At 39.7% G+C, this 26,605-nt stretch overlaps 1 protein-coding gene across 2 annotated transcripts in view; it reads left to right on the top strand.

Annotated features, from left to right (window-relative positions):
* The window catches only part of NEK10 (NIMA related kinase 10), a 163,793-nt gene that overhangs the window by 128,119 nt on the left and 9,069 nt on the right, over positions 1-26,605 (top strand). For both annotated transcript variants that reach the window (XM_087712881.1, XM_087712882.1), the window contains exons 34-35: positions 12,711-12,821; positions 18,248-18,356. In XM_087712881.1, the coding sequence (XP_087569007.1) occupies positions 12,711-12,821; positions 18,248-18,356 (220 nt within the window). The remainder of the gene's footprint in view (positions 1-12,710; positions 12,822-18,247; positions 18,357-26,605) is intronic.

Below are 26,605 nucleotides of genomic sequence, written 5' to 3'. Positions count from 1 at the left end.
TGATCGTGAGGCCCATTCCCCTGGGGACAGTGAATTCTTGTCTGGGGATGACTATAAGTCCAGGGATCCGTCTCCTGAAGCTTCTTGGGGGTACCCCGACTCCCCTAGCTCCTCCATTGGAGAGGAACGTGATTCTATCCAGGATTCCCAGTGTGAAAAGGGTGAATCCAGCTCAGGCAGGCCTAGCCATCGCAGGCCCAGCAAGCAGAAACTGAAAAGGGGCAAAGGCCCTGCTCTTTCTGATGAGATGAGGGAGGTAATTTCCTTAGCCATTTCCCAAGGGATAGCTGAGGGCATTAAACGCAGGGGCTCTCGCAAGAGCAAGGCCCCAAAGGAGAAGCGCAGGCCTAAAGCCTCCACCTCCAAAGAGCCTGTTTCCTCCTCAGCATCTTCCAGTCCTTCTCACTCTGGGCTTTCAAGTTCTGAGCAGGAGGAAGGGGAAATTTTCGTGCTTTCTGAAGACGAAAATCTTACCCCTGACAAGCCAGCCTTCACTGGCCTGTTTAAGCCGGCCTTATTCAAATCCATCTTACACAAGGCCATGACGGCTACAGAGCTAGGCCCCACTTCCAGGCCTGAGGCTGCTCAGGTCTCTACATCCAAGGATCATAAGCATGGCCTATTCAAAGAGACAGTAGAGACACCTGAGGCTATCCCTGTGCCTGACCTCTTTATGGACGCAGTGCAGCACCAGTGGCTACAGCCAGGCACTCTAACTAACCCCAGTGGGGGGGGGGGGACAGGGCTCTGTATGCCCTGGAGGGGAAAATGGAGGATATCCTGAAATTCCCTGAAGTAGATGCCCCAGTTGTGTCTCTAACTTCCAACTCAAACCTGCCAGCTGAGCTCCTAGAGGGACTAAAGGCAGAAGATAAAAGGTCAGAAAAGGCATGTCAGAAGACACACATGGCGTCTGCCTGGGCCATTAAGGCATCCACCTCTGCCTCCTTTTTTATCAGGGCCACCTTATTCTGGCTACATCAACTCAGGTCTAGACCACCACCCAGGAAATCTAGATTAGATAGCGCCATGAGTTAACAAAAATTATTACCGCTGTCGAGTATTCGGCGGATGCCACCTTGACAGCAGCCAAATTCTCTTCCAGAGCCCTCGCTTCCAATATCACTTCACGCTGCCTCCTATGGCTTAGACATTGGCAAGCTGAAATGAGAACCAAATGGAAGCTGGCATTGGCCCCATTTAAAGGAGGCCTTCTATTTGGAGAGGCCCTGGACAAGTTTGTCACCGAAACCAAAGACAAACACAAGATCCTTCATGCAACCCTTAAAAGGGGTGACTGGAAAGGGGCGGGGTCCTTTCGCAAGAGATCTTACAGGAGTCAGGAAACAGGGCAATCCTCTCACTCTTCCTCCTACCTGAGACCCTTTCAGGCAGGGCGGGATAGGCACCAAGACAGATCCTTCGGTGCTTGGGCCAACCAATCCCAGTCTTCCTTTCGGAGACCATTCCGAAGAGGCAGAAACAACAGTGGTAGCTCCCGTCCCTTCCGTAGAGGAAAGTGACGGTTGCAGGGATCCCCCCATTGGAGGTCAGCTACGGCTGTACGCCGACATGTGGGAGGAGATAACATCGGACAAGTGGGTCCTCAACACCATTCGGAGGGGCCTTGTCCTGGACTTCCTAACCTTTCCCCAGAGAAAGTTTATTCGCTGTCCTACCCCCAGGAACCCAGAGAAGAGGGAGCACATGAGAGCGGAAATCCGCCATCTCCTAGAGATAGAGGCGATAGAGCCAGTCCCCAGGGATCAGCAGGGGAGGGGCTTCTATTCTATCCTCTTCCTAGTGCCCAAGAGTTCAGTGGGGTGGAGGGCCATCTTGGACCTCAAAAGTCTAAATCAGCATCTGGCTTACAAGAGGTTCAAGATGCAGTCACTCCACTCCATCCTGGACTGTGTGAGGGAGGGGAACCTATTGACATCAATAGATCTCAAAGAGGCCTACCTGCATGTCCCCATCCATGTGGCCCACAGGCGGTTCCTGAGGTTCTGTTCGGAAGGGAAGCATTTCCAATACAGGGCACTTCCCTTCGGGCTATCATCTGCGCCCAGAACATTCACCAAAATTCTGGCAGTGCTAGTGGCTCATCTCCGCAGTCATCCGGTTCGTCTGGAATGTTATTTGGACGATATAATTATTCATTCTCTCACCACCAAGCAGGCACACCGCGATGTTTCTCTAACTGTGCAGACCCTGCAGCACCATGGCTGCACCTGGGTGCAGTCATCAACTCCACCTCCTGCCAGGTATTTCTTTCACCAGAACAGCTGTCCAACCTGAGACGCAGAGTGAAACACTGCAGCCTTGCCAGGTCGGTACCAATCATTCAGCTGTCCCAGCTCCTGGGGATAATGATATTGTGCCTGAGGGTGGTTCCCTAGGCTCGTCTTCACGCCAGGGAGCTGCAGTGGTTCCTGTTACCCATGCAGAGGGCCAAGGCCAGCAACTCACACAGGCGGGTTCGGCTCCCACGAAAGGTGATCTGGTCTCTGGCATGGTGGAGGTCCAAGGCAGCCAAGAAGGGCTGCTTGTTCAAGGAGCCGGAAAGACTAGTTGTCACCACGGACGCCAGTCTCCTGAGGTGGGGCGCCCACTGTCAGGGCCACCTAGCCCAAGGCCGATGGACTCAGAGGGAGGCCGCCCACAGCATCAATTGGCTGGAACTGAGGGCAGCTCGCCTCGCGCTGAGAAGGTTCACCCCTCTAGTAAAAGGGGCTCATGTACTGTTGATGACAGACAATGTGGCGACAAAAGCGCATATAAACTGGCAAGGGGGCACTCGATCAAAGGCCCTCATGCTCGAAGCGGAAGCTCTGGGCAGGTGGGCGGAACGTCATCTGGCTTCTCTCAGTGCAGATCACATCTCCGGTGTAAGCAACCGGGAAGCAGACTGGCTGAGTCGCCAACGCATCGACCACTCGAAGTGGCGCCTGCACCCAGACCTGTTCCAGCAGATCGTGAGGAGATTCGGCAAGCCACAGGTAGACCTGTTTGCCACACACAACAACACACATCTCCCACGCTTCTTCAGTCGCTACCACTCGCCCCAGGCAGAGGGAACAAACGCACTGAGGTCAGTGTGGCCTCAGGGACTACTGTATGCCTTCCCTCCACTTCCGCTCATCCCTCAGGTGGTGAACAAGCTCCTGGCCGAAAAGGCAGACCTCATCCTGGTGGCTCCCTTCTGGCCCAGAAGGCCCTGGTACGCAGACCTGGTCAGTCTCTCAGTTCAGAGACCGTGGCGAATCCCTCGGGACCAAATCTCCCTCAGCCAGGGGGCCGTCACCCATCTGGAGCCCCAGTGGCTACAGCTAGCCGTTTGGCACTTGAGGGGGAGCTCCTGAGGAAGCAGAAGTTCTCTGACCAGGTCATTCAAACAATACAAGCATCCAGGAGACCTTCTACTACTAGAATCTATGATGCCACCTGGGCCGCATTCTCACAGTGGTGCAAGACTAGAGACATAGAGGCCTCATCAGCCTCGATCCCTCAGACCCTAGACTTTTTGCAGGAGGGTCTAGATAAAGGTCTTGCGGTCAGCACCCTTAGACGTCAGGTTGAAGCGTTGTCTACTATCCTGGCTAGGGGCTCCTCTCGCTCTCTGAAGTCAGCATTCTCAGATCAAGAGCTTTCTCAAGGGAGCTGCGAACATCAGCCCTCCAGCTGTTCACCGGTATCTGTCATGGGACCTTCCATTTGTGCTTAAGGCTCTGACAAAAGCCCCACTTGAGCCTTTGAGAAAGACCAGTCTGCGCCACCTTTCCATCAAAACTGCCTTCCTGGTGGCTATTACATCCACTTGCAGGGTATCCGAGCTGGCAGCTCTTTCTGTCAGGGAGGATCTGTGTGTAGTTCACCCGGACAGAGTAATTCTGCGGCTTGATCCGTCCTTTAGTCCAAAAATTAACTCTCTGTTTCACAGGACTCAAGAGATTATTTTACCCAATTTCTGTCCCCATGCTTCTCACCCTAAGGAGCGTGAGTGGCACAAGTTGGACATGAGGCGAGCTGTGCACACGTATGTAAAGAGGACAAAAGACTTCCGCCGTTCAGAGGCGCTCTTTGTCTCCTTCCTCCCTGTGTCCCTGGGCCACAAGGTCTCTTCTCACACTGTGGGGCGTTGGCTTCGCGCTTGCATCAAGCTGGCATATGAACACCAGGGCAAGACGGCTCCGAGACGGGTCACCGCACACTCCACTAGGAGCGCAGCAGCTTCTGCGTTCTGGGCAACCCAGGGTTCTATTCTAGACATTTGTAGAGTGGCCACATGGGCTTCCCCCACGGCCTTTATCAAAAACTATAAGATTGACACCTTTGCCTCAGCCAAAGCCTCTTTTGGCAGAAGAGTATTACAAAGAGTGGCTGAAAGGCCAGAGGCTACGGCGCTTCCCCACCCTGGGACTCAATAGCTTGGGCATGTCCCAGCATTGAACTCTCCGAGCAGTGCACTGGAGAAAGACCGTTGGCTTACCTGAACGGTCATTCTCTGGGCACTGCGAGGAGAGTCCAAACCCGCCCGGGGTGTTTATTATATTGAACGATGTGACTGTATTGACTGTAACTGATTACAGGACGGTTTCCTTCATTTTCGAACTGAACATGCAGAGGCAAAGGGAGGCGTGGTCAACTAAAAACATCACTCAGTCCAAGGGCAGATAGGCTGTGTTAACCCAGCATTGGACTCTCCTCGCAGTGCCCCGAGAACGACCGTTCAGGTAAGGCAACGGTCTTTCAGGGCAATATTCTGACATTGTAAACTGCTCAGAGAGTGCTGTAAAGCAAATGTAGAGCAGTGTGTAAGTCTAAGTGCTATTGCTATGTGGGAAAATAAACTGTGTTCTATTTCTAGCTTCTCCTTATCAGCATACTTGCCTTTGGGATTTATATGGCTATATGAATAGCCAGCAGGAAGCCAGGTTGTCAGAATAATCCTGAAGGATTCTTTGAATAGTTAGAAATTTAAGCAATTGTGCACAGTTTTCAATGGTTCATAATTCTTGAAAACTGCTGGAATTTTCCATCCTTATCAAGCCATTTGGAATACCTAGACATGTAGAAAACACTATAACTTTTAGATACACGTCTACCTAATTTAGTATTAGTAAGTGCTAAAGTGAAATATAAATATTCTTCCTTGTGGGCTACTACAATTTCCTTTCACCAACAGGAGTAGCAAAATAAATTTTCTTTTTTCCCTGTACGTGCAGTCTAAATTTGTTCTGGAAGATTAAAGAATCTTTTAAAGTTGATATCAGTGGATATCAGGGGAATCCGAAGAGTTCACCAATCTTTATCAGGAGCCTTATAAATCTGTTAGAGCTCTTAGTTTCACTGGATCCTCCTCCCATTGGCCCTTCCATCCTGCTCTTCAAAACTATTCAAACTGTGCTAGATTTGATTTGACAATTGTACATTCCTTTATATTCCCATATATTCTTTTTTACATTCCAAATATTTCAGGGAAAAATATATTTCCAACCTCACTATATGTATTTCTTTATAACTAATATACTTTTCTCCATAATCATAATTGTGCATTTTTCTTATTTTTTTTCTTATCTCCACATTTCTTGTTTATCCAAGGAGCTCACTTATTTTTGATTGATCAGTTTGGTGCAGAGTATTTCTTTATATGAATGCTACTTTTTATTTTCTAAGTTACAATAGTAACTCATGAAAAGAGCAGTTTTCTCCACATGAGTAGTATCCTTCAGATGAATGCACTACAAATTTATAAATTCTTGGATCTTGGAAATTGCAGCCTAACTTTGCTCACATTGCCAGGAGTTTGATTCCCTCAATCCTGATTGGCTCAAGGTTGACTTAACCTTCCATCCTTGCAAAGTTGGTAAAATGAGGACCCAGATTGTTGGGAGAAATATGCTGACTCTGTAAACTGCTTAGAAAGGGCTGTAAAGCAGTTTGAAGTGCTAATACTAATATTTGAAAGCCCCTTTTTTCAAATTGATAGGCAATCAACTGACTTTACTATTGAAGATTCTGTAATTGTGTATGTGTGTGTGAAGTGTATATATTAATTACAGAAATAAAATATTAACAGTACATAAATAAAATGTGATGAATGACAGAGCTAGAGAAAACAAAGGCATAGGAAAGCTACACATTTGGTTATAAACACTCATTTGTATCTTTACATCAAAATGGGAATATTTCTCAATTTCAAACCAAATTACAAAGAAAAAAATATTTATTTAAAATGCATATTTGCTAGATTTTTACAATGCTTTTTCATCCTAAACATGTGTATATTAAACAAAGCCTAGCCAGGGGGCAGCACCTAGCCAGTCTTAGCTATATTGAAAAGCTAAACAAAATCAGAGCTACTTAGTAGTTGAATGGGAGTTGCCAGGAAATCCCAGGATTGTAGATTAGATTTTTTTTAAAGACAGGAAGTCTATAAAGTATAGGTAAAGGTAAAGGTTCCCCTCGCACGTATGTGCTAGTTGTTCCCGACTCTAGAGGCCGGTGCTCATCCCTGTTTCAAAGCTGAAGAGCCAGAGCGTCCGAAGACGTCTCCGTGGTCATGTGGCCGGCATGACTAAATACCGAAGGTGTATGGAATGCTGTTACCTTCCCACCAAAGTGCTCCCTATTTTTTCTACTTACATTTTTTACGTGCTTTTGAACTGCTAGGTTGGCAGAAGCTGGGACAAGTACTGGGACCTCATTTGGTTGCTAGGGATTCAAACCGCTGAACTGTTGACCTGCTTATCAACAACCGCAGCATCTGAGCCACTGAGTCTCCATCTATAAAGTATACACACCCCCAAAATACTTTAAAAAAAAAAGACAGTAGCAAACTACTTGATAGTGTTGCTAAGAAAATTATATCAGCATATCTATGATGATATCAGGAATTGAACTTTTTCCAAAGGGGCTTTTTTATACAAGTTTATAAACCACAACGAGTATGTGAAGAAATTATATATACAGTTTTCTTACATATCTTTTTAAATTCTTCACAAAGGTACAAATTTAAAAAAGAGAAATCAGAATAATTTGAAATTGATATATACATTCATTGCTGGTATATTCTGCCATGTCTCTTCTATAATCCTTTTTATTCTGGCATATCTGGTATTTCTTGGAATAAGCTTGAATCTGAGAATCTTGTTCTTTGATTAGTAAAACTTCACAAGTGAAAAATAAAAGGAGGATTTGCTCAAATAAACCGTTGAAGCAGTGCATTAAATTTATGAAAATATGCAAAGAAATTCTTGTATGATATATTGTTGATTTTTAAAATATTATTTTTCTGAAGCACTCAAATTTTTCCAGTTGTTGCTATTTCCAACAATAGATTTAACCATCCAGAATGCAGAATTGTAACCTTTTCCTATAATCTCTGCACTACTGCTATAATAAAGATTGTGTGTTATTCATCATCCTGACTTTTTTTCCTCACAAATAGAAACAAAAACCATATTGGGTGCTCAGTTTTGCATTTGGTCTTCAGGGTAATGTCTGATGCAAACTTCCACTGAACGATTTTGGACTTTGGTAGATGTTTTTCCTACCTATAGATTAGGAAAACATCTGCCAACTTTGTAGATGGATATGATTGAACAGAAGTGCATCAATGTAAGCTTCAAGGGGGAAATGTTGGAAATCTTCTGCAGCCTAATAGATTCTATCATATATTTAAGTGAAGGGAAATCAACCAGTTTTTCCCCCCCAGTATAGGCAGATTTCTTTAGAGAGTTCTGAAAGATTGCTGACCAAGTACTAGAGTTCTTCAAATACTCCCTCACATCCTTTTCTATAGGTGCTCTGATAAGCATAGCAATCAGTTCTGTACCTTTTCTGGCAAGCTAAGCTGGTGTGCCTAAGAGAAGAATTCTCATCATTCCTGGACATAGCATCCTTTCTCCATTCTGTCTCCATGGCAACAAGTTTCATTCAGACCTGAGAGAAATTATGCAAGCTTTTTTTAAAAAAAAAAACAATTATGTAAACCTCTTACCTTATTTCCACTCATCTAAATCTAAACAAAGAAGGAATTAAAATCTAGTCACTGAGACAACTTTACTCAATTTCATTCAGAGGGAAGCAATCCTCCTGAACCCCTTATTGTCCCTATATGAAGAAGGAAATTCTTTTTTACCACTACATTATGCCTTTGTATGTTATATGTTCAGTGTTTGATAAATACCTTGAACAATTGTTAAAGGAGGCAGCTTGTAACCCAAAATACAGCAACATAAATTATATATAATCAAACCCCCTTATTCTTACTATCAATGAAACCAATTAGCATAACTATGAAGCAGTTATTTCCTGTATTATATTATCTTAAGTTAAACACTAACATTGAAAACAAACACACTAGAACTGGGTTTTAGCATAAATAAGCTTCAGTTTTCAACTTTGAGATCAAGTTTGACTTCAAATGGTAATTTTTATATTGAAGGTGCTTCAAGTCTTAGATTCCTAGGACATTATAAAGACAATAGAAAAGAATACATGTAGCTCAAAATTAAACTGTGGAGCCCCTGGTTCTATGACTTTGGATGTTTGCGTGTAGATATTTCATTGCTTGATTAGGTAACTTGATATTACCTAGTAAGGTAATGAAACATTTGCAAGCAACCAATGAAACAGAGAGAGCACCAAGAACTCCACATTATAAACGCATTTAAAAGCTCTTTTTCCGCACATCATATAAAGATGTTTTGAATCAGTTTACTGAGGAATAGTTGCTCTCTCTTTGTGTAGGCACAATAGAAAAGAGGGATGGATTCTTTTAAAAAAACATGCACTGAAACACAAAACCACTATTATAAATACTTTATTTATTTTTTATATTTCTAAACCATTCATCTCCTCAAAGAGGAACTTTGGGAGGTATACAGTAAAACATTGAAATATAAAACAGCATATACAAATTTAAATATTAAAGTTAAATTTTTAAGTTAAATTTTTTTAAAGATTATCATTACATTTATGCACCAAACATTTCAAGATGATCTGAAATACATCTACAGTAAATGGGAGGATGCAGAGACTAGCTGTGGAGTGAAAATTGTGGAATACACTTGTAGCCCAATGTGATCAGCATGGATAATGACATTTTAAGAAGGCAAGAATAATTAACTCTTTTAAAAATGATTGACAAAGGCAAAGGGAGGTCTTTCATGGCACTAACCAACCCCATGACTGCGTGCTCCTTTAGGCTCTCCTTGCAAGACTCCAGAATCATATTTTAACTCCTTTTTGGAAGGCTAGGAGAGTGGAGGTCTGCCTCATCTCCAGGAGAGGAATATTCCATGTGGTGGGGACAAAATAGATAATGCTATCTTCCTAGACCTCACCAGTTGAAGTTCTTTAATTGATGGCGCTCATACTATATTTCCCCTGCCTGATTCGATAGGATGTGTCAATGCAATGGAACAAAGCTGGTTCTGCAGGTAGCCTGGTCCTATGCCATATAGGACTTTAAAGTTCATAACCAACATCTTGAATTGGACCTGAAATAAATGGCATCCAATACAGTTTGTGGAGCAGAGGTGGGACATCCTTCTTTGGACTCCATATTAACACTGATTGGGACCAGTCTTGAAGGAAGGAGCTGAAGCAGCACAAGATTATACCGCCCCAAGTCCATAAAGGATACCATGGTTGATGGTATTGAAAACCACTGAGAAGTCAAGAAGAGCAAGGATGGATGCAGAATGTCCATTCTGCTCCTGCCAGAGATCATCCATGAGTGTGATCAAAGCATCCATGAATGTGATCAAAGCCCAGTCTAGCACAATATTAATGAAGAAGAAAAATAACAGCTCCCAAAAGAAACTAGCATGGCTGCATAAAGAACTCTCTGACAAATTGAAAGACAAAAAAGATAAGTATAAAAAGTGGAAAGAGGGGGACATAACTAAGGCAGAATATCAGCAAATAGCCCGAGCCTGTAAAGATGAAGTGAGGAAAGCTAAGGCTCACAATGAAGAAAGGCTTGCCACAAAAGTAAAAAATAACAAAAAAAAGCTTCTTCCAACATGTTAAAAACAAGAAAAAAGTTAAGGAAACAATTGGTCCATTGCTGGGAGAAAGTGGCAAGAAACGGGGGGAAAGCAGAACTATTTAATTCATTTTTTGCATCTGTCTTTACACAAAGGGATAAAACAGTGCAACCTATCAAAAACGGCACCACAAAAATCAGATTAGGAACACAAGTTGAAATAGGGAAGAAAATGGTAAGTGAGCACTTTTCTACCCTAGACGAGTTCAAATCACCAGGACTGGATGGATTACACCCCAGGATTCTGAAGGAACTGGCATACAAGATCTCAGAACCCCTGAACTACATCTTTCAGAGATCCTGGAGCACCCGGGAACTGCCAGAGGACTGGAAAAGAGCTGATGTGGTTCCCATCTTCAAAAAAGGGGAAAAAATAGATCCAGGAAACTACAGACCTATCAGCCTGACCTCAATACCAGGGAAGATTCTGGAAAAGATAATCAAGCCCAACACCTAGAAGTAAACAAAATAATAGCCAACAGCCAACATGGGTTTGTCAAAAACAGATCATGCCAGACTAATCTTATTGCATTCTTTGACAAATTGACAAAATTATTGAATCAGAGGAATGCTGTCGATATAGTTTGCTTGGACTTCAGTGAGGCATTTGATAAGGTAGACCATAACCTACTACTAGATAAAGTAGAGGAATGTATGTTAGACAGCATCACCACCAGATGGATTTGTAACTGGCTAACCAGTCGTACTCAATGTGTAGTTCTCAATGGAACTGCATCTACATGGAGGGAAGTATGCAGTGGAGTACCCCAAGGCTCTGTTTTAGGCCCAGTACTCTTCAATATCTTCATCAATGATTTGGATGAGGGAATAAATGGGGAACTCATCAAATTTGCAGATGACACCAAGCTGGCAGGAATAGCCAACATTCCAGAAGATAGGCTTAAGATACAGAAGGATCTTGACAAACTTGAACATGGGCACTATCTAATAAAATGAAATTCAATGGTGAAAAGAGTAAGGTTCTACATTTAGGCAAGAAAAATGAAATGCACAGGTACAGTATAGGTGGTACCTTGCTCAATATTAGTAACTGTGAGAGGGATCTTGGAGTCCTAGTGGACAACCAGAGCCGAGGTGGCGCAGTGGTTAGGGTGCAGTACTGCAGGCCACTTTAGCTGACTGTGATCTGCAGCTCAGCGGTTCAAATCTCACTGGCTCAAGGTTGACTCAGCCTTTCATCCTTCCGAGGTGGGTGAAATGAGGACCCGGACTGTGGGGGCAAGTTGCTGACTCAATTTGCTAAAAAAAATTGTAAACCGCTTAGAGAGGGCTGAAAGCCCTATGAAGCGGTATATAAGTCTAATAAATAAATAAATAAATAAATAAATAAACCATTTAAATATGAGCCAGCAATGTGCAACAGCTGCCCAAAAAAGCCAACACAGTTCTAGGCTACATAAACAGAGGGATAGAATCAAGATCACGTGAAGTGTTAACACCATTTTATAATGCCTTGGTAAGGCCACACTTGGAATACTGCATTCAGTTTTGATCGCCATGATGTAGAAAAGATTCGAAGACTGTAGAACGAGTGCAGAGAAGACCAACAAAGATGATTAGGAGACTGGAGACTAAAACATATGAAGAACAGTTGCAGGAACTGGGTATGATTAGTTTAATGAAAAGAAGGACTAGGGGAGACATGATAGCAGTGTTCCAATATCTTAGGGGTTGCCACAAAGAAGAGGGAGTCAAACTAGTCTCCAAGGCACCTAAGTGTTAGAACAAGAAGCAATGGGTGGAAACTAATCAAGGAGAGAAGCAACTTAGAACTGAGGAGAAATTTCCTGACAGTTAGAACAATTAATCAGTGGAACAGCTTGCCTCCAGAAGTTGTGAATGCTCCAACACTGGAAGTCTTTAAGAAGATGTTGAATAGCCATTTGTCTGAAACGGTATAGGGTTTCCTACCTAGGCAAGGGGTTGGACTAGAAGACCTCCAAGGTCCCTTCCAACTCTGCTATTGTATTTTATTAAGCAGTTTTGGCTCCATATCTTGGCCTGAAACCTAACTGAAAATTATCCATTTCCTCTGGAATCTTCTGGACTTTTCCAATTCTCATACATATTTTAAAAATATAATTGAAGCTATATGTAAGCTAAAGAAGTTAATCTAAAGGTTTAAGATGACTATGACAAAATATGAACGTATATTGATTTTATCTGATAATATAAATGAATAGATAAAGGGTTTCTATTTCAAGAAGCTGTGGCATACATGCAGATAGTGAAGGGGGTAAAACAACTATTAAAAACTAATAGGGTTTTAGGGAACCTTAATATGCATATTAGTAACCTGTCTTTCTTGTATGATGAACTAACTAGTTATGTTCCCGCTCTATGTACACTCCCCTTGAAGAAGAGAATGCACATCCATTCTACCCAGTGTTCAAACCCACTTCTGCTAAGAGCCAGAAAAAATATTTTAGTATACTCTTACAGGTACCTGTTTCAGTTGGAATTGATTCTGAAATGGTTAAGCTGATTTGCTGTTGATTAGAACAATAATGAATGAGGATACAGAGGTCTAAAAAGAAGCGGAAAATTTTATGAACAAAGGAAAATAATTACTTGCTGCTTTTCTTATTAAGAGTATAAAGTGATATGACAAGTTTTCTGCATTTTCAAACAGCTGCCACCAACTCTGCATTGCAATTTGAACAGAAGAATTGTCGAGAGATTCAAGAAATCTTTATTCAGTCAGCAGAGTAATCCATGTAATTTGAAGTCTGAGATTAAGAAGGTATAGTATTCAAAAGCACATTTCTATAATTTTGGAATTTTTTCCCTATTGAGATGTGGCCCATATATTCAGAGGAACTGAAGCATTTTCAAAATTTATGATACTCAGCATTTAAAATTCTTCATTTTATTCATAATAAGTGGATACTCAAATTATTATTTTAAGAATGACTGAACTTTAATTTATATGTAGCCATTTGTAACAAAGATTTAATATGATGCTTAAACAGGACTTAATTACTATTTCATGAGATAAGCCATGTTAAAGTTTGGAGTCTGCTTCTAATTCCTTATCTTTCCATATTCAGCAAAAAATTCAGTAAGAACTTATCAGAAATAAGTACTACATAATAAACTATAACACCCACTTTTATTCCTTCCTTTTATATTTACATCTCCTTTTCTATTTAAACAAATTTCCTCTCAAATAATCAAAGTCCAATCCCAGTAAAAAAACAAAAACATTTAAGCATTACCAAAAATACCCATGATTAAATATCACCAAAATGACACATTATTTGTTATAAAAAACAACAATGTAAGCATTACAAACTATATTACATCCAATTTGAATCCTTCCTTATATATTTATATATCTATTTCTATTTAAACAATTTCCCCATTTCCTCTCTTTAAATAGTCAGTTCTCGCATTTTTTTTAAACCAAAAATAATAAGCCATTGTTTTAACATTAATCAAATAAACCAATGTTGTATTTAAATGATTGTTCTAACATCTGTTTTCTCATGCTCTCTACCTCTTTAAAATAAAATTTTTTAAATCATCATCTGATTTCATTTGTAAATCTATTATTTCCACCTCTTTCTTGTAGGGTGTAATTTTTAAATCTAACTATAAATCCATTTTAGTTTTATTCACTAGGGCTTTTTCTTCTTCATTAATACCATCTAATCCACTACAGAGTTAAATAGTTGAAAAAGTCCTGCACTCTCATCCATCATTTCTATTAACATAACCATCTGATACCTTCTGGCATACTTCAAAGTTAAAGTCTAAACAAAAGGAATTTTCCATTGAGAAAGGATCCTTTTAATTAATTTCTGAATCTTCTTTTAATTAAATATATTTGAACTTTTAATTCATTTAAAACTTTTAAAATCAACACTGTAATCAAAGTTTTGTTGTATATTCAAAAAAAAAAAATCTTAACAAAATTTATTCACATTTTTTTAATCAATTGAAGGAGGGCTCATCCAGCAAATAAAACCAGACTTGTGATTTTTGCAAGCTTTCAAACTTTAACAAAGAGTTTTTAAAAAATAAACTCCAAAGTGATTTAAAAAGATGAGATTGGTTTATCTTGAGTTCATAAAAGGCTGTATTAATAGCTTTTAACTCAATGGAATATCACAATTCCCAGTTGTTTCCAAAAGACTACTAAAACATTTGTTTCTGCCATCTACTTACATGAATGAAGAAATGGAGGACAGAGAAAGAACTAACCAAATGCATACAATTTATTCTTAAAATCTCTCCTTGATCAGAAGAGAATTTTCAGCAGTCCCAGCTCCAACACCTATCTGCCTTTCATCATAATACCTTCCACTTTTCTTACAATGTAAATTTGCCATTTCTCACCAGTAGCTTTTTTGAGTTCAGTGCATTTCTTCTGAAGATCTCTGTGTGATTTTCTTGGCTGCTATTTTAAATTATTGCTATTGCATGCCAAATATAAAGGAGAAGAGTTATTATATGACCATATTAAAAAAATCATTTGGAAGTATTTCTAGTTTACGGCCTCCTGTGAAACCAGCCAAGTTTTCGCTCTTGATTTTTTTTCTTACCACAGGTTAATCCTCTTTTAGTTTCAATTATTTTGGATACAATTTTCATATTCAGATGTATGATATGCTGAATTAGTTCTTCCCTCAGGAAAGAATCATTGCACTTTTTCTTTATATCCTACAGTCTCATGAATAATGCCAATACTCTTTTTTTTTAAAAAAAACCAGAATCTTTCTGTCTCTTTATAAAGTGGAAAGAGATAGGGAAACAACTTCTGGACTTTCAAAAGAAAGGACTTTTGCCTTTCTATGGCTGGCAGAATGGCCAGCATGCATTCTAGACCCTGTAACACCATTCGTCTCAGAAGAAAAAATATTTCTAAACATAAATCAATGCTAAAACGCTAATGGAGAGTTTAAAACAATAAAAAGGTTTAAAAAAGCAAAATATAATTTTTAGACTTAAACCCACTGCTAATCTTCAGGGAGAAATACATAGCCATGTAGAATAGACAAAATCAAGTATAATACAGGTGATACAGGGGAATGGTGCAGTTAAATTCCTAAAATCATTTGTCTAAATATTTTAATTCACATTTACATAGTTGATGTTTCTTTGATTTTCTAGCACTGATTTTATAACATTTCTCCAGATGGGACACATTTCTTACTCAGGAAACCAGCCATCATGCAGGCATGGAAAGCAAAAGGACACAAAATAGAACACCCCCTTCTCTTTTAAAAGCTCATCTGAGAAAGAATATACCTTCTTGGTCCTCCTGATTGGTTGCTCAGAATTTGAGTTTCATGAGCTTTGCGACTCTCTATCCACTATTTAGCTTTGCATATTTAGATGTAATTATTATTATATAGTAGTTTAGCCTTTATTGTCTAAATACAATGAAATTCTGAAATTTTTCATCTGATCCTTTTAGAATGCCCAGAGTCACCTGACAGGAGAAATAGGTAGCAGAATAAATAAATAAATAAATAAATAAATAAATAAATAAATAAATAAATAAATAAATAAATAAATAAATAAATAAATAAATAAATAAATGGTAAATAAATAAATGGTAAATAAATGATCAAAATTTCAGGATAAATTTAAGAAAAGTTAAGTATTTCTTTGCTTTTCCTGTTTTGACTTTTAAGATAATTTTTAAAATGTTAATTTTTCATTTTTGCTGTGGAAATTTTTAAATAATTCAATTTTGACCTATTTTATTTCTTTTCTCCCAGGTTTGTTTTACCTAGAGTAATTATAGTTTACAAATCTTCTCAGTTTCTGAATACTAAATATTTGAAATTTTAAGTGATATCTATAATTCATTTTTTTTTACTAACTCACAATTTAACCCTAACAAAGTTGAAATTTGTTCTGGTCCTCTAAGGTCAGATCCAGACACTACAAGAAAAACTATCATAGGCCTAGGTTTTTGGTTGCTGCTGCTGAATGCCAGGTTGGTTACTATCAAGGTCCCTTATTTGTCACCTTATTAGGGAGGAGCAAGCTAACCTAATGTGTATCACCAAGACTTGGCTGTCACCAGAGGGAGAAGCTTCCCTCTTGGTGATATGTCCAGCAAGAGTTACATTTTGGCACCAGCTGAGACCTCAGAGCAGAATATTGTCATTCAAAAATATCTTTTGAACAACGGGCCATGATCCTTGAATTTCTGCATGTGAATCCTTGTTCCCGAAGCTGGACTCTCAGGATCAGTTGAGGCTGTTGCTGCTGTACCAGTCTTCCTAATGCGTAGTAACTTTTCTGCCTGTGTTTGCTGGAGCCATCTTGGGTTTGGGTCAGTGATGAAATTCATTTTTTTTTTTAGTACTGGTTCTGTGGGCATAGTTGATGGGCGTGGTGTGGCTTGGTGGATGTGACAGGGGAAGGATACTGCAAAATCTCCATTCCCACCCCATTCCAGGGGAAGGATACTGCAAAATCTCCATTCCCACCCTACTCTCGGGCCAGCCAGAGATGGCATTTGCTGGTTCTCTGAACTACTCAAAATTTGCTCTACTGGTTCTCCAGGACCTGTCACAACCTGCTGGATTTCACCCTGGTTTGGGTAGTAGATTTCTCCAAACTCATTGTTCTGCAGGACTTCAATCTGTCATCCTTGAGGATGGCCTGAGAAGTGGCTTAGAGTTTTCGGATCATCACCATTGTTATGAATCTATCTCAGGTCATCCATGACCTGACTTGGATAATGGTCACATTCTGGATATAATCCTGTCAAATAAGTGTCAATGTAATATGGAGGGTGATTTGCTATTATCCCTTCTGTCATGGTTTTGGTGCCCTCCCCCTCTTGCAGGGAGATGGGATCTATTCAAATGAACCATCCTCAGAAACTGGGGAATCTGCATGGATTCCAAAGGAAAGTTTTCATGCAACATTGTGTTGTTCATCAGCTGCACCCTTTCTTGAATTATGAAGTCCTGTGCTGAGTCACTCATGCTTTGGTCATCTCTCATTTAGACTATTGCATTGTGGTCTACTTGGGGTTACCCTTAAAAAATATTAGGAAGCTACAATTGGTATAGAAGGTAGTGGCATAGTCAGTTCTAGAGCCCCCTTAGGGTGGCGCATGAAACACTACTGTTATGCAAGGTACACCGGTTATCAGTTTCCTTTTGGTCTAATTCAAAGTGTTGATCACTACCTTTAAATTCTTCATGGCATGGTACCAGGTTATCTGCAGAACAATCTCATCACAATGGGATTCTCCACTCCACTCACACTGGCAGAAGGACCATGCTGCAGGCCCTATCATTCAAGGAATTTTGGCTGGCAGAGTCTAGAAAGTCTTTTCTACCATGCCCCCTACTTTGGAATAGCTTGCCACCAAAGGTGCAATCTGCTGCCTCCCCTTTTGAAAAGGGTCTTAAATCCTGGCTCTGCTTATTGGCTTGGGTCTTAATGGATATGTTCCATGCTGGAGATTGCTATGAGTGATAAGAGAAGATTCCACCTCTATATCGTTCATGCTCTTGGTTAATAGTTTTTTATCTGCTTCTTGTTAATTTTAATTTTTTAAATATTATATTTATGATATAACATTGTAAGCCACCCAGAGTTGTTTCGGTTCGTTAGATGGGTAGCATATAAATTTCATTAATAAATGTAAATAAACAAATTTAAAATCATATATATCCATATGGGGATTGGATAAATAAACCTGTATTAACAAAAATGGAACAGAGAATCTCTCTATGCAAAATATGCATTATTTTGTATTTACCATTTGATCATTAAACTTTTGAACTTGGTCCTGACCCCAATTCTTTGGCAATCTGTCTAAGGTAGGTGTGAACTCCAGAATCTTTGGATTCTTTTTTATTAATGAAAGCTATTGCTTTTGAGACACAGAATACCATGTTTTGTGCTCTTGTTAAAATCTCATAAAGAGAAATATTGTTAAAACGGTCAATCTTCCCAAATCAGATGGAAGAACAACCATTCCAGTAATCTAGCATGAAGCTGTATGGAACTTATGTTGTTGGTTATTCAGCAGAATTGTGTTATACTTGCAGTTAAACCAAAATTATTTTTATTATATATGTGCAACTTGACTTCCATTTTAGAACAGATCTCTAGCCCTAATTATTGTCTGGTAAAACATTTATGAAATGGAAAAAATAAAGTTTTCATTTGTGTTTGATCTTTCTTTAGGTACTTCAAGGTTCCCCAGAATTGATTGAGCCTAATTTTTTGACTTCAGATTGTCATTTGTTGCTTCATTCTTCAAGTGGCAGTACTTTAGTCCTAGATGACAGACCTGGTAAGTCTATCAAAAAACCATATTACTTAGTAGTTGCTTACGTTGATAATACACAACAAATATGAATAATTATTAATAAAAGCTCATTTAGACCAACAGTGGACCAAAACAGTATTTTTTCCTACCTTTTATATAGCAGCTGCAGTTGACCATAATCAATATCCCATTTTAAATAATCTAATTTGAAAATAAAGCACATATTTGTGTGTTGACTAGTTTATATTTTGTCAGCAGCACTAATTCCATTTTTTCTCTTTTTTAATTTAAAATACAGAATCATACAAGAAAAAAAAAACAAGATAAAAACAAAGACAAAAAAATAAGTTTATAGAACAAAATATTAAACATACACATAAAATGTCCTTCCTGGTTGAATACTGAAAAATATATTTCAGCAATAATTGTTTTCCCTCGCACCTTGCAAAACAGGTTCACAAGTTATGAATTTCTGCATTTATATTTGAAGAATTGCTATATAACATTAAAAATATCACAAATATAGTTATTATCAATCAACCAATTTGACCTATCACATATCCATTATAAAAAAACAACAGCTATTCCTAACATCAAAGCTAAACTTCACAGCCTTCTGTTAACAATTTATTATTGTATTTAACTTGCAGAAATAACCTTTAATTTCTTATAAACTCACTGCAGCCATTGTCTCTGATCCAGCCAGGATTAAATGCCCTTGATTGACTCTTGATAATACAAAATCCTTTGCATGTAGCTTTAATCTGATCTACATCGAAGTCATTGACTGGAGAAATAGCATCAAAGGTCTCAAAGATCCAGTTAGTCATAATTACAGTGAGAAGCAATTTCTCCTCTTGGGATCCTGAACTTTTTCTCCAGGAGCAAAGGAGAGGCTGGAGAAAATCATGTTAGTGGTAAATTACAGACACACCCCTGGAGGTTCTGTTCTGTTGTGGTGGTGGTCCTTCCTGTCAGAACATGTCCAGAAAATGCTGGGGAAGTTAGTTCAACACCCAGGGAATTGACTTCTGTGTCTTAACATTTGGATCTTGGCCTAGATTAGATTAACAGAGTTAAAAGGGACCTTGTAGGTAATCTAGTCCACCCCCCCAAGCAAGATATCCTACACCATTTCTGACAGTCCAAGCTCTTCTTGAAAGCTTCCAGTGATGAAGCTCTCACAATTTCCGAAAGCAAATTGTTCCATTGGTTGATTGTTTTCACTGTCATAAAATAAAACAAAAATAACTCCTTCCAGTTTATCTTTGCTTTTCTTTAAAATTATAAATGGAATCTTTCCAAGCAACTGCTTCTCACTCCCAAAAAACAGGTCTCCATTGAAGATATCTCCATAACACTTCTTGTTTAGTAAATTTTAATAAATTGCAACACCATATGTCTTGACAGCTGTCTTCTAGTTAAATGTGATGGTTCTATTCCACTTTCCCAAGAAAGTCCTATTCATTAATACCCCCTTTAGCTTTCTCCAGCAAATCTCCAGGTTTCAAGCAAATCTGTTAATCATGAATTTCAATCCATTTAATTGTACAACTGATTTTTTTAGTTAGGTTAAGGTTAGGGTTAAAGTGAGGGTGGGGATGGGGTTGCTAGCCTGATGGCCTACCGACGGGTTGCTTCCACGGGTGGTGTCACGATACAGCTGGGAGTGGGGTTTCCCCCCCCCTTTACCGTGGGGTTATCCCTGACTCCCGGGTGCTCTTTGTCCCCGATGGGAGGGGTTGTTGCTGGCCGCCGTCTCCTGCGGCTGGCCCTACAACTTTCGCCGTTGCAGCCTGCTTGTCTCTCAGACTTTTCTGGCTTCGCTCTGGACTATTGCTGGATTATTATTTTTATGCCCCTGCTATTATCCTTGGACCTTTGGACACCCGTTTTGGGAGGCTTGGACACTATTACCCGGCCTCCTTGGACTATACAATTGGCTGGACTGCGCAGACTCATTATTTTTATATATTTGTAATTTTTTACTATTTTTTTTTACAATTTTAAATGTATGGGGAGTGTATGGTATGATCGTGACTGACTGAATGTTCCCACTTTTATTATAATATTGCTGTTCTCTGTTTTTAACTTGTATTGTGGGGATTGATTGGTTGCATGTATGGGTATGCTTGGTGGGCTGGGAGTTTAGCCGGGACCTCCTGCACTGAGTGCTCTGGCAGAAGTGCCAGGGGGACCCGGGCCTGGTCCCAGCCCTTGGATGTGTGTGTCGAAGGGCCTGCCGATGAACCCGGCGGCTAGGGGAGAGGGTGGAGGGACCACAGATGCGGGAGTGGGCCGGAACATTGGGGTCATAATGGGGAGGGGCAGATATGGCGGGAACTTCAGGGCAAGCCATTACCGGGGAAGGAGGGTTCCCTATATCAGAGGGATCCCTCCTTCCGGCCCTGTGAGTTCCACTCCAAGGCCAGATGGCGGGAGTAGTCAGGACCCTGGTCTCAGGTTGCTGTTGCTAAATGCCAGGTCTGTGGTTCACAAGGCTCCCCTCGTCCAGGACCTAATTATAGACGAGGGGGCAGACCTGGCATGTATTACTGAAACCTGGCTGGGCCCGGAGGGAGGAGTCCCCCTCACAGAAATGTGCCCAGAGGGTTTTCAGGTGCTTCATCAACCGCGACCCCAGAGAAGGGGCAGGGGAGTGGCCATTGTTACCCGACAGTCCTTAGTTCCTCGTAGGATCCCTGCTCCGGAGCTTGTCGGGTGTGAGTCCTTGCTGGTGAAGATGGACCTTGCGGGTCAAGTGGGCTTGTTGTTAACGTACCTGCCTCCCAACAGCGTTACAACAGCCCTCCCCTTGCTCTTCGAGTCAGTGAAGCGGTTGACATGATGTGCCAATGCCTGGAGGCTATCAGGATCTGGATGGGGGTTAACAAGCTTGTGCTCAATCCAGACAAGACCGAGTGGCTGTTGTGTTTCCCTCCCAAGAATTTGGTTAGTATTCCATCACTCAGGCTGGGGGGTGAAAATTTGCGCCCCTCAGACAGGGCTCGCAACTTGGGAGTCCTCCTGGACCCACAGCTGACCTTAGAACATCATTTGTCGGCTGTGACCAGGGGGGCATTTGCCCAGGTTTGCCTGGTGCACCAGTTGCGTCCCTACCTGAACCGGGAGGCGCTCGCAACAGTCACTCATGCCCTCGTGACCTCAAGACTGGACTACTGCAATGCGCTCTACATGGGGCAGCCCTTGAAGAGTATTCGGAGACTTCAACTCGTCCAGAACGCAGCTGCGCGAGCGATTGTGGGTGCACCTCGGTACACCCACGTTACACCTATCCTCCTCGAGCTGCATTGGCTACCGATCAGTCTCCGGATACGCTTCAAAGTGCTAGTCGTAACTAATAAAGCCCTTCATGGTATTGGACCTGGGTACTTGAGAGACCGCCTGCTGCCAATTACCTCCCAAAGACCCATTAGATCACACAGGGTCGGCCTCCTCCGGGTTCCGTCTACCAGCCAATGCCATCTGACTACTACCCGGGGGAGGGCCTTCTCTGTGGCAGCTCCGGCCCTCTGGAACGAACTCCCCACAGAGATACGGACCCTCACCTCTCTCCAGGCCTTCCAAAAAGCCGTCAAAACCTGGCTTTGTCGGCAGGCCTGGGGTTGACGAGTTCCCCTCCCCTCTCGACCTGTGTGGTTGTGTGATTCTTGGCTATTTTAACTACTTGTATTGTGATCTATGTTCCCCTTTCCCCTTTTGAGTTGTTCGCTGCCCTGAGTCCCTCCCGGAAAAGGGCGGCATACAAATAAAACAAATCTAAATCTGATTTATCTACTGTTGCCTATCTCTAGATGTCTTCTTTAGGATGATTTGAAATTGTGACAAATTCAGAAACCTTTTATCTAATTTTCCATTTAAAACTTGTAAGTTGGCAAATATTTTTTTTCAAAAATTTTCCAGAAGACTTTAATGTTAAACTCATTTGAGTCCCATCTCTTTTATATTTGCTTTGGGTGCGGGAGGGAGGGTGGGGGACATTGTAGAACATATAACAGAGTTGAAAGGGATCTTGGAGGTCTTTTAATCCAACCCTGCTCAGGCAAGACACTTTATACCATTTCAGCCAAATGGTTGTCCAATCTGTTCTTAAAATATTCCAGTATTGGAGCGTCCACAACTTCTATAGGCAAGTCATTACACTGATTAATTGTTCTGTCAGGAAATTTCTCCTTAGTTCCTTCTCTCTTTGATTAATGTATAATATTATAATATTCAAAGTTCTTAATTTATTATTGGTTTGGGCTTAATATAGTTCAAATCTCTTTTATAACCAAACATTGACAACAGAATGTAAACAATTATTTTTCAAGGTCAAAAAGGGTAGATGTTCCATAACAAATTAACAGAGGAAGCTAAGGCAAAGATTCTTACAGCAGAGAATTAAAAAGGGAGGAAGGGGGGAGTTCCAATCCCTCCTTTAAAATTAAAAAACCAGATTATATGCAAAAATAAAATGAAGCAACAGAGTTATTTTAGAAAAATGAGTAAAATACAAAATTCCTAGAATAAAAATCTTGTATAAATTACTTTCACTGCAAAAAAGCGAAAAGCAGGCAAGCAAACAAACAAAACCCCCAGAAATCTCTCATGCTGCTGACTTCCTTGTGGCAAAAGAGAAAGTATTTGAAAGCTCTGAAGTAAGATGATGAAAGTTTACATTTGTAATGAAGCAAAAGGGATTGCCAAATAAGCATTTAGCCATGTATTAAGAATTAATCTTCAAAAAATGATATTAAAAACAGAGATGTGTCGAACAATATAAACAGCTGCAAGAAAAGATGGAGACTCATACCTCTGGCTACATTTACTGAGAGATGCAATCATCTAGATTTATCTAGGTCGTCTGGGAGTTGTCATGGTGATTCCTAGTTACTCCAAATCTAGGGAGCCCATACTGCCAAAGAGCCGGCTTTGGCAGCAGGGCCAGATGTTTGTTGACAAGAGAGAAAAAACACCTCATTGTTCAGCATGCCATTTTCTGGGGTTCCCTCAGCAGTAACTCCATCTCTGAACATAGTGTAGCATGGTGCTGGGATTAACCTTTACTATATGTTTTCATTTAAGGAATATGGGAAACTTTTTTGTTCATATTTCATATTGCTTTTGGTTAAACATTCTATTATATTATTTTATTTTATACATAGAGTATTTCCTCTTATATAAATCACTGCAGGAACTAGATCAGAGGGCAGCATATACCTTATGGGTTGTAAGTAAATTACCAATAATAAAAATACAAAAATAAACATCATAAAATCCTATTTTTATACACTAGAGATCAACAGCCACTTTTATACATAAAGAAAAACTGTCACTATCTGCACAGTTCCCTCTGAAAGCATCCTTAGTATTAGAGCTTAGTATTAAGCTAACCAGAGTGATATAAAGACAAAAATAAGAGTAATATAATCAGATGTGATGTTAGGAAGCTTAAATAGATGTCAGAATGGAGTAACAGAAGTTTAATATGAAAAAAAATGTTGGACAAGGAAAAACCATCCTGCTTCTTGGAGAGCAGAACAGCAAAAATTGCAATGGGAAAAAAAAGAATAGCAAAGAAAATAACTGCAATGTTGGGAAAGTAAAAGATGAGATACAATCTGGAATATTTATGCAAAACACAAAATGAGTAGGTAAAAGTTTAAAACTTAGCAACAAAAATAACAGTTAAATGCATAATGTTATGAAGAATACTTTCAAACATCAAGAGCAGAGAAATATCACAGTTAGAAACACCAGAAAACAAGCACTTTGTTATGAACTTGTTTAAGTTAGTTAATGTAATTTTTATTTAATTATTTTTGCTGCCCATGTTATTGATACAACAACAATTCTAGGCAGTTTAGAATTTGAAAGGTTCTATGGATTTTGTGTATATGTATATATATACACACACATACATGAATACATATAATTTATATATAAATAAATAACACTAAATGTGCTGACCCAGCATTTTATTACACCTGTGGGAGATAAGAAAAATAGCAGAAAGGCCTCTCCTTTCTATATCATGTTAACTTTTGTCTGTAAGAATCCTGAACAGTTACAGTCTAGGAGACTTTCAGGAGTGACCAGCCCTGAAAGAGCAAAGAGTTTTTTCCTGCGTTGTTTTCTTGTGAGATGCTCTCCTTTCAGAACAGTATCGTTGACTACCCATTCTCTTAGCTTTTAGAGCAATGTTAAAATGCACCTTTTAAACTTTTAGGTTTTTGGGATGTTTAAAAGATGTGAAATTCTAATATCGCTTTACAAAGCCTTAGTAAGATAACACTTGGAATACTGCATCCAGTTCTGTTCACAATATTTTAAAAATGTTGAGATGCTGGAAAGAGTGCAGAGAACAATAAAAATGATTAGGGGGTTTGTGGGTAAAACATACAAAGAATGGTTACAAGAATTGGGTATGTCTAGTCTAATGAAAAGAAGGGCAAGGGGAAACATCATAGCAGTGTTTCAATATTTGAGGGGCTCTTACAAAGATTTGAGAGTCAAACTATTTTCCAAAGCACCAAAAGGCAAGACAAGAAGCAATGAATGGAAACTAACCAGAGAGAGAAGCGACCTAGAACTAAGGAAAATTTTTCCTAAAGGAGAGAAAAATCAACCAATGGAATAGTTTGCCTTTAAAAATTGTGGGTGCTCCATAACTGGAGGCTTTAAAAAAGAGACTGGACAACATTTATCTGAAACGGTATAGGATCTCCTGCTCGAGCAGGGATTGGACTAAAAAACCTCCAAGGTCCCTTCCAACTCTTTTGTTCTATGTTCTATAACTTACCTAGATTAACCTCAAAAGCTAAGCAGAATCAGATCTGCTTAGTACTTCAATGGAATACTATCAGGAAATAAATTAGATTTAGAATTTTTTTTTAAAAAATCTCAAAAAAATTATATCAAACAATATCCATATTTTTTCTTGTTGTCAGGAAAATTACATGCAAATATTTATGAGCTCACCAGAAGTTGAGCTCAGTTCAAGTGAGATTTCATCTTTTTCTTAAAGTATGGCATTTAAATCCTTCAGCTTCCACAGCTCTGTACATAGGAAACTAGAAAACCTTTCTTGCTCTATATGCAAGCAGCTTTTTATAATTTTGTGTGCCATTTCATTTATAATAATCACTGTCTAATGTAAATGGGATTATTCTATTTTAAGATGAACAAAAGAATAACCAAATAAACATTTGCATCTGGATAATTTTAACTTCTCAGTCTTTTGGTTAAGAACAAGTGTAATACTATATCTGATACTTTGAGAGTTTTAGAAAGTTTAAAATATTATGTTTCATAAATACATACTGAATATAGAATGCCATTTGTCAGAAATGGTGTAGGGTCTCCTGCTTGAACGGAGAGTTGAACTAGATTGTCTACAAGATCCTTTCCAACTCTGTTAATCTGTATCTGAATATCCGTAAAGCTGGAAAGCAAAATTGTAAACAGGGTTCAGCAGTCATAATGGGCTACCTACCCAAATTTCAATTTTCACCCCCAAAGTTTATTCATCTCATTGTTTTAAGGAAACAATAAAGATTTGGAACAAAACAGTTTTGAAACAGGCATTCCAACATTGCATTGGCTTTTTCTAATCTCAGTTTCATATCTTCAGATAGCAGCCTAAAAAATTGATAGTTGATGTTGATTGAAAAGTCCAAGTAATCTTTTTCTAATTCTTTAAGCCTATATTTTTGGAACATGTAAATGAACTCAATTGAACTTATTTTCAAGTAAATATGCTTAATTTTAATATAAACATAGAATGAGAGGAAGTGAAACTATTGTCATCTTTTCAACAAAAATAGAACACTATTTGAATTGAATATAGATTCTTGGGAAGCTCTCTAATTCATTCTAATTTTCATGAAATGCCTGTGCCACTCAAAGTTATCTCAAATATTTGGTAAATAAATTTAACAACAATAATAATTAGCATGCAAAGCCGATAATAACCTGGCAATGGTTAAGAGCAGGAAAGAAAGAGATAGAGGGACTAATTCTAGCAGCACAAGACCAATCCTTAAGAACAAATGCATTCAAAGCCAGAATTCAGAAGACAGCAAGTGCTGCCTGTGCAAAGAAATTGAAGAAACAATACATCACCTGACTGAAGAAGATCATACAGACTGACTACAAACAATGTCATGACAAAGTAGCAACAATGATGCATTGGAAGATTTGCAAGAACTACTGTTTGCTTGCAGAACCAGTGGGACCATAAAGTAGAGAAAATGAAGAAGCTAAAGTGC

Source organism: Thamnophis sirtalis, unplaced genomic scaffold, assembly GCF_051295495.1.
Source record: "Thamnophis sirtalis isolate CommonGarterSnake01/CBP01778 unplaced genomic scaffold, rThaSir2_p1.2 scaffold_4, whole genome shotgun sequence".
Lineage (NCBI taxonomy): Eukaryota > Metazoa > Chordata > Lepidosauria > Squamata > Natricidae > Thamnophis > Thamnophis sirtalis.
Note: the sequence above shows the minus strand (reverse complement) of the source record. Positions and strands in the feature narration are given on the sequence as shown.